Source organism: Myiozetetes cayanensis, unplaced genomic scaffold, assembly GCF_022539395.1.
Source record: "Myiozetetes cayanensis isolate MyiCay16 unplaced genomic scaffold, myiCay2020 scf12, whole genome shotgun sequence".
In the NCBI taxonomy this organism is placed as follows: domain Eukaryota; kingdom Metazoa; phylum Chordata; class Aves; order Passeriformes; family Tyrannidae; genus Myiozetetes; species Myiozetetes cayanensis.
This window is the reverse complement of record NW_026086826.1, coordinates 4,689,384-4,702,178: the sequence shown is the minus strand read 5'-3', so window position 1 is coordinate 4,702,178 and position 12,795 is coordinate 4,689,384. Positions and strand designations below refer to the sequence as shown.

Genomic DNA, 12,795 nt, shown 5'->3' with positions numbered 1-12,795 from the left:
ATAAGAAGCATTTAATGTCTTGAGTTCAGTGAAGCCTGAATCAGTGACAAGAGCCCCATGAAATTGTTGTGGAAATTAATCTAATAATTAATAATGCAGGGAATCATTGACAAATCAGGCAGGGGGGTTAGTGGCATTTGGATTATAGGAGAGCTGTTGTTTTTCTAATTCTAACCCACATTTGTACTTTCCTCTTTGTCATGTCGACGTTTGCAAGCAATAAAAGGGCATTATGTGCTGGTCATTGCATCTGCTCTTGAGATAAATCTGTGTTAGCATTCCAAAGGGTCAAGGAACTCTTCCAGGGCAAACAAATTCTAGAGCACCGATGCCAGATGGTGTGTGTATATAAAGTGGAAAACGAGAAAAGCAATTTACTGTGTTCCTGTTCCAGGGAGAAGTATCAGCTGGGAAGACAGAAAAGGTGAGAAACTACTGAGAAATTGAAGAGACAATTTTCTTCTTCTGTATCTGTTGTGTTCTTTCTATCTGAAAAGTGTAGGTGCATAGAGGAATGGCAGTCCTTATTCAGGAAAAGTTATTCCAAAAAGTTAGCAGGAATATTTGACTAAAGAATGAAGGGTTAAATTAACAACATGTGTGAAGAATTTTGCATCGATTTATGTAACAGGTTCTAGATTTATCTGTATAGCTGGCTAATATATAGTCTGTGTTTAGAGAAATTTTATTCATAAAGACCAAATGTTTTTATCTTGCATTTTTGACCAAACTCTACAAAAGAGGCAGAAAATAATGGATCAGATTCTTAAATATAAATTAGCATATCTTCAACAAAGGCAAGTACTCAATGTAGTTTATCCAGCTCAGGTGCTGACCACTACTAGCTCACCTGCAGCTGTATTTAATGTGTGATTTCCAAGTGTGCAAAACAACTCTGCAAATTTTAGAACTAATCAATATTTTTGTCAAATCCAGTGAAGCAGAGAAACGTCTCTTGGAAGGGTTCAAAGATCATTCAGGTCAGTGTAAGAAATTTAAAATTATTTTCTTAAGCAAATTATAACAAGTCTTCATAAATAGCCTGAACTATGGATGGCCTTTATCACTTGCCACCAAACCTCAGAATTAGGTAGCAAAAGTGTAAATGTTCAGTTACAAGCAAAGAGGGAGAATGTGTGTCTTAATGTGTGTTCTTGATATTTCTGTGTGCAATCTTTGCTGAACAAATTTAACTTTATATATGTAGTTTTTTGAAAGCAATCTTTCTTCTTAATCTTATGGCTTCTCCTAGAAAAAAAAAAAAAAAAAAAAGGATATAAACAAAGACTCCTCTCCATACAGGAAAAAGAAGTGGACAATGCTCAGGTTTGCTGTCACCCTCTTTGCTGTCATAACATCATCCACCTGCCAACGATACGGATGTCTGGAAGGGGACACCCAGAAACCAAAGCCAAGTCCTGAGCCAAATATGCAGGAGTGCACCCTGTACTCCAAATGTAAGAGAGGTTTCATTTTTGCCAAATACGGTCGAGAAGTAGAGCTTTGTACACACTGACTGTTTTGGCAGTCCCCCTAATTTCTCAAAAGTACATAAGATTCAGAATGCATTGTATTTGAAGAGCTTCCTCCATTGGCATTTTGCTGCATGCAAACCACGAGTAAGATTCTGGGTCTTACCAAAGTCAACTGCAAAACTGTGTTGACTTCATTTATTTTCTTCTAAAAATCTGATGCACTTTGCCTTTCTTGTAACTTCATCTGCTTGAAACTGTTCAGAGCAAAGATGAATCTGGTTTATTGTGATTAAGTATAAAAATTAATTGTAGCAGACACGAAATGGGAAAGGTTGAAATCAAAACTCTATTGGGAGCAAAGTACAGTACTTATTTACATTTCTTCAACTATTTTTTTAATGCTTGATAGTTTTCAAAGTGAGTATCCCTTGGGATATAACGTCTGGCAGAACACTGCTAAAATTCCTGGCGCTCTTTAGGTACATCTTGACAAAGCACTGTTGGTGACAATCCACCTCACTTAGCACACAACTATTTCCAAACCCAAAAACGTTACAGCTTGAATACATCTCTTAGTTAGCACTAAGATTTTACCATATTATGCTCCAAACCAGATTAATCTTACATTTTGAGTCTTCAGAATGCATTATTTAAAAAAAAAAAAAAAAGAAAAAAATTAATAAAAAATCCTTATTTCAAGCTCTTTGTTTTATTCCCACCAGCTTCCTGTTGCTATGCAGACTTCACAGAGCAGTTGGCTCATTCCCCGGTGATTAAAGTCAGCAACAGCTACTGGAACAGATGTGGGCAGCTCAGCAAAGCGTAAGTCAGCTTTGAAGTTGTCTCTGTGTCCTGTTTCCATGGGTCTGTGCTGGGGCAGCCACACAGCTGCTGCTGGGCACCAGCTTACCCTGGAGATGGTGTCACCCAGCCTAGTTCCCATCACCCCGTGTCTACACCTGACCAAAATCTGACTCTTCTCCTCCTCCTCTCACTAAAGCCCATGAATCCTGAAATATATACTCCTTATGCCGTTTTATCATGAGAAAGTTATGGTTTTTTCAAGTTTGCTTTCAGCATAGAACGAGACCTAGTAGTTTTAAACTCAGTAGGTAACAACCACACCACACCTCTGTAGGTCTCCAGCACAGCCATCACCCACCAGTGAGGGTGATTCCTAATGAACAGAGACCAGGCACATCAACTAGATTATTAAATCTCAGGGAAAAAAAAAAAAAAATCCACAAGAGTCCAGAAATGAAACTTCTGAATATTTGGAATACAAATTCTTGTAGTCCAGTGGGTTTTGTAACCATGCAGAATGACTCCATAATTAAGACTTTTAGTACCCCGTTAGATGTTAAAGCTGTGAAACATGGCAAGTTATAGAAATAAAAGGATGAAAGTACAAAACAATTAAGCAAAACCAGATGTGCAAAAGTAAAAGCTCTTGCCTGCCACTCCCAGGAGAGCAGCACAGTGTGTGATTTTAAGTAACTTCAGCTGGGCTGTGGGAAAATCTAAAGATTAGTGAAACCAGGAGGCTACAGCGTAGACAATGTTTTGTACCATAGCTTCAAACTACATTTTATTATTGCCTGGAATCGCTCTTGCCAGGAAAACCCAAGGCCTCAGAAGTTTACAGAAAGCTCACACAAATAGGGCTGAAATATGCCTGGAAACATTTGTGCACTCTGGAGCTGGCTGTGCTGATTGCACGGTCAGAGCCTGTGCACGGTGCCAAAGGAATGAGCTCTGGAACTTAAACACTAACAGGGCCAGAGGATGCTTTTTCTGTGTTTTTCTCCTAATTTGTAGGGTTGCATCCACATCAAAGCAGGCCTAGAAAACTGAGGCTATAACCTTGATGCTCAGAAAGGGGCTTATTTGTGGCGTTTCTCGTCCACCACAGCTGTGAAGATTTCACAAAGAAAATTGAGTGCTTTTACCGGTGTTCTCCACATGCTGCTCGCTGGATCCATCCCAATGACACTGCTGCTATTCAGGCTGTCCCACTGTGTCAAAGCTTTTGTGATGACTGGTAGGTTCAGATCTCCAATCAAAGTATTTTTATTCATGATTTAATGGTGTTGCACCACCTTTTCTCTTGTTCTGCTTCTTCATTTCTCGCTTGCCACCTCTACTTTTTCCTCTGCTAAGCTCCTACCCCTAAAATAATAATGACACAGGCTGTGAATGCAGGATGGAGACACCAAACTGAGTTTAGTGACTCAGGGGCAGCACTGCCCTGCTCCCAGTGAGGATGCAGTGCAGTGGCATCCTGACAGAGGAGCTCCCACCACACTGACAGGCACTAACAGCAGCCTGCCCACCCTCTGAAAAGCCCATGTCTGTGAGTTAGTGTTCATGCAGTTAGCATTTGCAATCTAAATGCTTGATCACTGTATGATACATTTCTTTTGCATGCATAAAATGCCCCACAAAATCAGCAAAGAAGCCCCTTCCTGTGGGATTTCATGTAACGATTAATTCACGTAACAAATTATCTCCATTCCTTAATATTGTGCCTTTGACCTTATCTCTTCCATTCCATTATCACGCTCTCTAAAATCTCTTCTGAAAGCCTGAGAGAGAAAATTGCAGCCAAGTAATGTAAAATTATTAATGGCAATGGGCAGCATAATAGCATTTAATTTTGTTCCAAAACACAGCATCAGGGAATTATATTATTTTTTGAGTGCAAGGCACATGGTGGGACAACCCTTAGTCTTGGGGTAGGAGCATTTATATCCTTGTAGGGTTCTGAGATGTTCCCAGTGATACATGTGCAGCATATATCCCTCTCTCCCTGAAATTCTGGATCTCAAATAACATCATCCTGCAACATCTAAACCTCAGTCAGCACCATATGAACGTTGTGCCCAGTCACCAGAGGAACTCGTCTGGATGGGTAAATTGTTGTGAAGTGTAGTGCAAACAGCATAGGCTCTGTTCACACTATGGCATTCTAACTGCTAGCTTCCCGTGAAAGTGATGGTCTGTGAATCTCTGGATCCCTTAGGCTGCTCTGAAAATCGTGGGAAACTGTTACAGTACTTCTAAAAATGTTATAAAAGGGCTTTTCTTAAGAGGAGAGAAAACGCAGAGCACAGGGTAGTGCGTGGTTGGGTTCTCTCACACCGCTCTCTGCTGGGCCTTCCTTGGTGCTTACACGAATATAATCAACATGTGGATCCATTTCCATTCTCATATTCCCTCCAAGGGCAAAGTCATGTATGCAATGCAGAATTTTGGTAGGATTTGCCTTTAAATATGTCTCCATTCCTTTGTGCCAGAGAAGGGAATGAAGCCTAGCTTGTATTTGTAATGGAAGATAGTGAGAAGGTCTGAGGTATTTCTTAGCTTCCCTAGGGTTTTCTCCAGTGATGAATTTTATTTCTGTGTCAGGAAATTCCATGTGCCTCAGGAACAGATTTGTCATGTGCAGACTTCTTTCCTAAGTTTCTGGTAATCTTTTAAGCTGAATCCACATTATTGACCTCCTTGAAGATAAAGACTGAGACCTTGAATTTCCCTCAGTGTTCGCAGTCTTAGAGCTGAGAACCAAATATTAGTAAATTTTGCATTTGGATGTTAAAGCACTAGAGTTGCCAGTGAGCTTTAGAATAGATCTAACAGCAAAATTACAAAATACCAATATCTAAACCAAATGTATCCCAAAACAAGTAGCATAGAAAGTCATCACCAAACTGCTATATCGAGTGAAAGAGTAAAGATGAAACAAAATGTGTGCTGTAAGTTTAGTTTGCACCTATGAAGTGGTTTAAGACAGCTTTAGCATATATGAGATTTATACCACAGTGCATATTGTGGGTCAATATTACACTGCAAAATCCTCAGTGTCCCCTGGGCATCGCCAGAACCTGCAGGTAAACAGGACTTGTAACCTCCATCGCCCAAAAGTGTGGTGGGGGTGACTGAGAACTGCTGCACAGGAAGAATTGACCCTTTTGCAGTACAAGTCTCCTGGCAGAGAGCAGGCTGGGCTCTGAACAAATACTGAACAATGATCTATTGCCCCTGTTGGCGTCACAGATGCCTGGCCTGAATCAAAACTGTAATGACGACCCATTGCCCTGAACACCGCTCTGTGTGGCTGCCTAATGCCAGTGTCAAACCCATTCCTTCACCCTGCCCAAGGCCTGAGGCTAGAAAAGAGCCTGGACAGAATTCCCAGTCTTTCTGGTGATTTAAAGTAACATTTTTTCGTGTTCTATTCACTGGAGTCCCTTTGGCATGCTGTAGCACTGCTGGTGATGTGACCTACTTTCTCTCCATACTGTGAGTGTGCCTGCTCATACTCTCTGTCTTTGTGGCCAGAAATGTGCAGAGGATTCTGAATGAGCAGTGACTTAATTTAAAAGAAATTCATCTGAGTAGCTCGGGGCCATCCTTTTCTTCCTATTGTCTTAGAATTTCTTGCTCCCACTAGTCCTAAAACTATTGCTTTTGAAAGAATCCAGTGTGTAAGTCACTTTTTCATTCACCTGTGAAAGGGCCTTGTGCCTCCTTAAAGAGAAACATCTAATTAAAAAAATACAGGGGTAAAAAGCTTAAAAATAACAATATCCTGCCCATTGTGCATAAGGAACTAGTATGTTCATAAGTATTTAAGTTTCTCACAGGTTTAATTAATATTTGAAGAAAAAACTTACGGGTTTCTGGACAGCAGAAATCAGACTTTTTTCCCAAGTCATGATTTTCCACAAATTTGGCTTCATAATTACTTCCATTGGGATAAATGAAAACTCATAGCAATAGAGTTATGCCTTGCCACCTGCTTACAGAACAAACCACAGAGTCAGGCAATAACCGTAATTAGGAAACGTTTCATCTCACAATTCAATAAATAATGGTGAATAAAAATATAAACACTTTAATAAGCATATTTTATTCAAGTTCCCGAGGGAACCAGATGCACAGCACGAACATTAATTTATCAAATTGCAGCCTCTATTTCCAGCAGAGCCCCTCCCTCTGACAGCAGATTAATGGATGAACACATGTGAGACTATGGGTCTCCTGTCCCAGACCTGTTCAGGCTCTGGTTACCCTCCATCTGTTCCTGTTCTTTCTCCCTGCAAAAAGCCCAGAAAACCAACGTGAAGGTTCTGCAGATGTGCATGTTCTGACCTTTCTGCATTAGCAAATGTACTGCAACGTCCTGTTCTTTCAGTTCTATGACCACATGACAAGCCCATTTAAAAATGGAAGGCTGCAGCCCTCGTGATATCAAAATGGATTTGGAAACACGGCCCTGAAAATGAAAAATTCCAAACAGAAAATATATCCAAAGGCATTAATTACAAATATCACGCTGAACGATGCTAACTTTTTGGAAGCTGTGCATTAAGGTTTTGGCACTCTCAGTTGCTGGGTGTGAATAGTCTGCCTAAAGCCAGTGAGACTAAATGTAAGGAGATGTTAACTGATTTGCAGAAAAGGATCCTTAAGAAGGGTAAGAACATAAAGTAGAACATAAAAAAGAAGTGGAAGGAAGGAAATTATGTAGGATAATGGTAAGTCATGAGATCTCTCACCACTTAGACCAACCAGTTGCTCATTCTGCTCATTCCAGGTCATTTATAGCTTTTTTTCTACATTACCTACAAGTAAAAAATAACTTTAAATGTAAGGTTTTAGACCTATACCCTCCAAGACTTATCCTTCCTCCATCATTTCAAGTTTAACTGCTTTTAAAGCATCATTTTGAAGCTGATGGCCTATTAGTTTATATGATTTTGTTGTTTGTGGACTTTCCTTATTTCAGTGCACATTCTTCAGAGCAACTCCTCTGCCCAGGAAGCATCAGTTTTATTATATATATATATATATATATATATATATATTCATAAATACAAACTTTCCCCACACCTCCCTCAAGTGACAGCTCACCATGGGCATCCCTGTGCTCTGAACATCAGCATTCCCACATAGTATTTTCTCTGCTCAGTAACATCAGATAACCGAGCAGAAAACACCCAGACCACGAGCCCTTGGCTCAAATCTCTGAGTACAACACGTGGCAAGTGAACTGTTTCGTTTTCACGGGGATTTAGGTCTTCCTGGCCAGCTTGGAGTTTATGTACATGTCAAGCAAAGATAACGTGCCCATTTCTCGAAGATCAGTTGCTAAGCTGCACTGTAATCACACCCCACTGCTAACAGAGCCCCTGGACACTTTGTGAGTTGAATGTGAGTCCACAGAAAAGGAGGGAGAGAAATAACTGTTTATTCCCCTCTGATCTCCATGCAGGTATGAAGCCTGCAAGGATGACTCCATATGTGTTCGTAACTGGCTGACGGACTGGGAACGGGATGGAAGTGAAGAAAACCACTGTAAGAATAAATGTATTCCATACAGTGAGGTAAGAAAACCAGATCGACTGAGGCAGAAAATATGACATTAGGAGTTCTTTTCTTTTTTTTTTTTCCCCCTGGATATATGGGAGTAAAATGCCATCAATGAATTATTTTTACTTCAGCAGTTCCAAGCCATACCTACATCGGACTTTTTAGATATAGGCATTTTCAAAGATTTATATTTATGTACATCACTTACTCTGGGTACATTTAATTAATCACTATCCGTTCCACTTGTGAAACAAAAGTTCAAGCAGCATTGATATTTTAACCACAGTGGGGTTTAGAAAGTAGAAGGTAATGAGAGTTGCTCGTACAATGGAGACACTGAGATGCATTTCATAAGGTTCCTTACACAATCCAGGGCTCTACATTCCTCTATTTCTTTAAATTGGGATATAAATTCCCAGAACACTGAGGAATTTTTAAAGTTTTCTTGCCTGTTAGGCATCTTTGCCCTTTTCTGTATTTTACCTTGTTATGTTCAAGTCCTTCTCCATTCTCCACATCCCCATGTCCTGACATTCTTCCAATTGTCTCCCTTTTGATCTCCACAGCCCTATTGTATCTCTCACGTGTGTTCACCATTGTGTTTGCCAACTGTAGGCAGAGCTAACCCTGCCCTTTGTAACTCTGGTGGTTAAAGAGCAGCACTAACAAGGTGCCTGAGAGCTCATCCCATCTTTCTGAGGAGGTTTAATGAGTGGGATAACTAATTTTATGAGCAGAAGTGTATAAAAATGAGAACTGACAAGACTCACAGGAGCAAGGTTGCCTGGAACTTGATCTACAGACCTCTCAAGAGTCAGGATTTTTTTAGTGACTCGAGTAAATTTAGCTTCAGGGCGATATAATACAGCCCAAAACTGCTGCACTTAATTGAATATCCTGAACAGTTGAACTTTACTGAGCCCATGAAAAACTGTCCAAGTTGCAGAAGTAAACAAAATTTAAGTGAGGTGCTTAGGGACTGGTAGTAAGGCTTGCAGATTCATTGCTTTGAACTCAGTTCAAATGCACGTACTTCCAAAAGTCAGTTCAGCAACTGATATAAGTGGAAGACACAGCCCAGTTGGTGCAGGATTGCTGTCAGCCTTGCAAAAGTGACACTAATCAGCAGGCTCAGGAAGGTGGCCAAAACCAAATGGGCTGTGGAAACTTACAGCTTCGTTTCCCAGATGTGCTAAATCATCAGTAGTTCCAGATGAAGTGAAAAACAAAATGATAATCTCCGTAAATAATCTCCAGTCCCTGTCCAAACTGTCCCCGGTTCAGAGATAGGAGTTTTTAACCTTGAGTTCTCCCCTGTATTTATTTCTTAAAGAAAATATACCATCTGCAGGGAAAAACATGCAGCAAATCCTGAGGTCTTATCACTCGAAACCAGGCGCAGCTATTCCTAAACTAAATGGAACCACACCCTAAACTGCCCATGTTTTGCACCAAAAATAGGCTTGCATGGTAAGGAGGAATAAAGATGAAGTTTCTTCAGAGAAATTAAAAAACAAACAAACAACAAAAAACCGTATTTCCCATATGACATTTACATGATATACAAACACTAGACTTGATTGGTGTGGACTTAACTCATGGAAAAGGAAGATACTGTTACCCAGAGGCACAGAGGGTTCTCCAACCTCAGAGCACTGTGGATAGATGCTATTTTTTGGGGGTTTTTTTGTGATGCCCTCGGCTCCCACAGAGGAGCAACCAGCAGCCCTACATGTGACACATGCTACTGGATCTAAGGGGTCTTTGGGACAACTGCTGAATAAGGAACAAAGGCTGAATATTAGGGATGCTCAACTGATCATGGCCATTTTAGCCTGGCTAAAATGAGGCACATTTTGTCACTGTTGTCCCAGCTGAGTGCTCCCCAAGCAATGTTAATGCACAGACTAGAACATTTTCCAAGAAGCTAAGAAGTCAAAGTCCTGTGCAGTAATGTAGGGACAAGTTGTGTAAATGGGCTGTGTGCACTCTTTGCTTGCTGGTTGTGTTCTGATCTTTAAGCAGAATTAGGAGGAAGGTCAAAATAAAATTGCCAGTTTAGCAAGTAGAAGAGCACGAATACACGTCACAGAACATATGGGGCACAAGAATAGGATGCAGCTATGTCTCTTGCATACAGACCTAAGAAAACCCACATGACAGGTTTAAATGCTTTCCTGAATGATTGGCTAAAAGCAGGTCGAAATCCAGGAACTGCACAGGAGCTGGAAGAAAACGTTTTAGTGCTACATAAAATCACAGGAATGGTGAGAAAGGAAGAGCTGAGATCTGCCTGCCCTGAGAACATAAGGAGAGAAGTAGGTGGGTTAACTTTTCCTTTTCTGACCCTGCATTGCTCCCAGTGCATGAGCCAACCTCCATACTTCTTCTCCAGCATCCATGGCACAAGCCTTGGCTAGAGATGGTATGAACTGAGAAGCTATTTTACAGACTGCAGAGTCCTTGGAGCTTTTTGGAATGGACTCTCTAGTATTCATAAAGGATAGATTTCTAAGGCAAAAGTGATTATTATGCTTTCTTCTCATCTGCCTTCCTCACAGCATAGGTCAACATTGTTTTGCACATGACAGGGAGTCAGAGATATAAGAAAAACTTGTTGTTAAAAATAACTGGAGCAGAAGAAGCTGCAGGACTACAGATACCCAATGCCACTTCTGCATAATAGACTTAAATCTGTAATCAATTTTTTGTACACAGAGCAGCTTCCATGCAGAAGTCTCCTAACCACAAAGACAAGGCATCTGCACAGATTCACAGTGTCAGATCTTTGTAGGAGCTGGTGATGGTGGTAAATCAGCACATCAACCAGGAATTACAGCACTATGAGAAACACTGTGGGATTAAAGAATCAGTGTCACGGGCAAGGAATACTTGCACTATTACAGATGAAACCCAGCTCCCATCAGAGAGATGCTGGTGACATGGTCAAGGTGAATCAGTCAGTAACAGAGCCAGTGGTCCTGCTGCCTCACCCACAGTTCCAGTTATTAACACTCCTACTCCTGCCATCACTCCCACCCCCACCTTCATTCCTAGCTTTGCTTCTGGGAGTACCTAAAGCTTCCTTTCCAGGAACAGAAAAGACTGAACTTCAACCACAAACACGTGGGAGAAATACAGGCAAGACAAACTGTACGTGCTGCCTGCTTTGTGTCTGGCCATGATAACTCCTAAGCTAATACCTGTTAGGCAAAGTGAGGCTGGGTGAGCAGAAGGTTATCACAATGTTGTGTGGGTGACAGGTCCTGTGACAGTGGCCTTACAAAACAATGCAGCACCAAAAACAGGAGAGATTCACTTGGCCAGAGTACAAGGAGCTGCAATCAGAAATTTCTTGAGCCAGAAGGGCCATTGCACCACTGGACACGGCGCTTTGGAAGCCTGAAGAAAACTTACTTTCTTCGAGCAGTTGCTAAGTTATGTCCCTTCCCTTTGTCTTTGAGGTCCTGCCTGGACACGAAGTGCATTGCAGGAGGCACAAGGAGATCCCTCAGAGCTGTTATTCCATTGGGCTGTCTCTGGCCTGTAGATGAAAGGATTCCCATATTCAAAGCACTGTCTGGCACTTTCAGCACTACTCAGATTCCGAGGCGTGTCAGAGTGTCCTGACATGCTACAATTTGTCCAGCCTCTCACGCACTGCTTTGGTCTGTCAGCCCCAGAGAGCTGCTGGGCTGTCAGCCCCAAGCTGGAAACAAAGGGTGGCTGTTGATCCCTGCACTTGGTGTAGCCACTTGCACTCTCACACTTTTGCCCATTGTGGAACTGGATGACATTTTAAGATATTTCAGGAGAGATGAAACATGGCACACAGCAAGAGAGTAAATGAATGCAGGTAACTGTTTTATAAGCTAGTACCGATTTTTAAAAAGTGATAAATGTTTATCAATCTGTTACGAGCTGATTTTAACTCAAATCTTTCAAAATGTAATGGGGGCATTTCTTCTTTGACACACAGATGTACGCAAATGGGACTGACATGTGCCAGAATATGTGGGGGCAGTCATTTAAGGTGAGCAAATCCTCCTGCCTCTGCTTGCAAATGAACAAGAAGGACACAATTGCAATCAAGTATCTCCTCTCCGAGAGCTCAGAGGAAAGCTCCAGCAGCAGCAGCAGCAGCGAGGAGCGCTCCTGCCAAAAAAAACTCCTGAAGTTTGAGAAACCAGAGGAAGAGGAAGGTGAACAGACAAGATAAATGCTAGTGGATGTATGTCAGAACAAGGGAAATCATCCTGGGGGCTGGGCTCAGGGCGTCGTGCCAGCCTGCTTTATTCCTTGCTTCCTAGAACACAATAAATCAATGGCTGGTTGTATTAATCTTTCTCTGATGTTTTTGCATCTGCATCACAAAGCTGCAGACAGGTTAGCACAAGTGTAATCCCGTGACTTGAACTGAACAGCTACAAGCCTGAAGGTAACATCTAGGGGTTGACTTTCAAAGAGAAGAGGCACAGGCAGCTCCTGCTGACTTAAGGTGGAACAGTGAGAACCAGAGACCTCTGGAAGGTCATGCCAGTAATGCACCAAATCTTCAACCCAAACCCTTTGTTAGCACAGGCACACAGCACTCCTGTCACGAGTTCCTGTGTGTGTGGCTCTGCTCACATAAAGAAGAAATCTGCAGGCAGAAGTAGGTCGGTGAGCCTGGCTCCTGACCACTGAAAATGTATTTATTTTGTACCTCAAAAACATTCTCACGGAGCAGGGATTGTGGTGTACCAGATAAAACCTTGGATTCAAATATTGTCAGTATAGAGCATCCACAGTCTGTTGCACAGGGCTTTTACCTTAAAACAACCACAGTACAAAAGTCTCCAACAACATCAAGTTGAAGCATAATTTTAAGTGCAATTAATCCCACTGAATGATTCCAAACACAGTGACCTCTGACAAACCAAAGTGTCAGGGAGGGCCCCAGTCA

The 12,795-nt window shown here is 41.6% G+C and overlaps 1 protein-coding gene across 1 annotated transcript; it reads left to right on the top strand.

Annotated features, from left to right (window-relative positions):
- Nucleotides 1–387: 387 nt before the first annotated feature.
- On the top strand, nucleotides 388–12,191 carry LOC126635516 (riboflavin-binding protein). The gene is made up of 6 exons (XM_050306840.1): nucleotides 388–424; nucleotides 1,303–1,457; nucleotides 2,198–2,297; nucleotides 3,388–3,516; nucleotides 7,753–7,864; nucleotides 11,830–12,191. Exons 2-6 carry the CDS (start codon nucleotides 1,319–1,321, stop codon nucleotides 12,067–12,069), a joined length of 720 nt encoding a protein of 239 aa, XP_050162797.1. The 5' UTR covers nucleotides 388–424; nucleotides 1,303–1,318; the 3' UTR covers nucleotides 12,070–12,191.
- The last annotated feature ends 604 nt before the right edge of the window (nucleotides 12,192–12,795 follow it).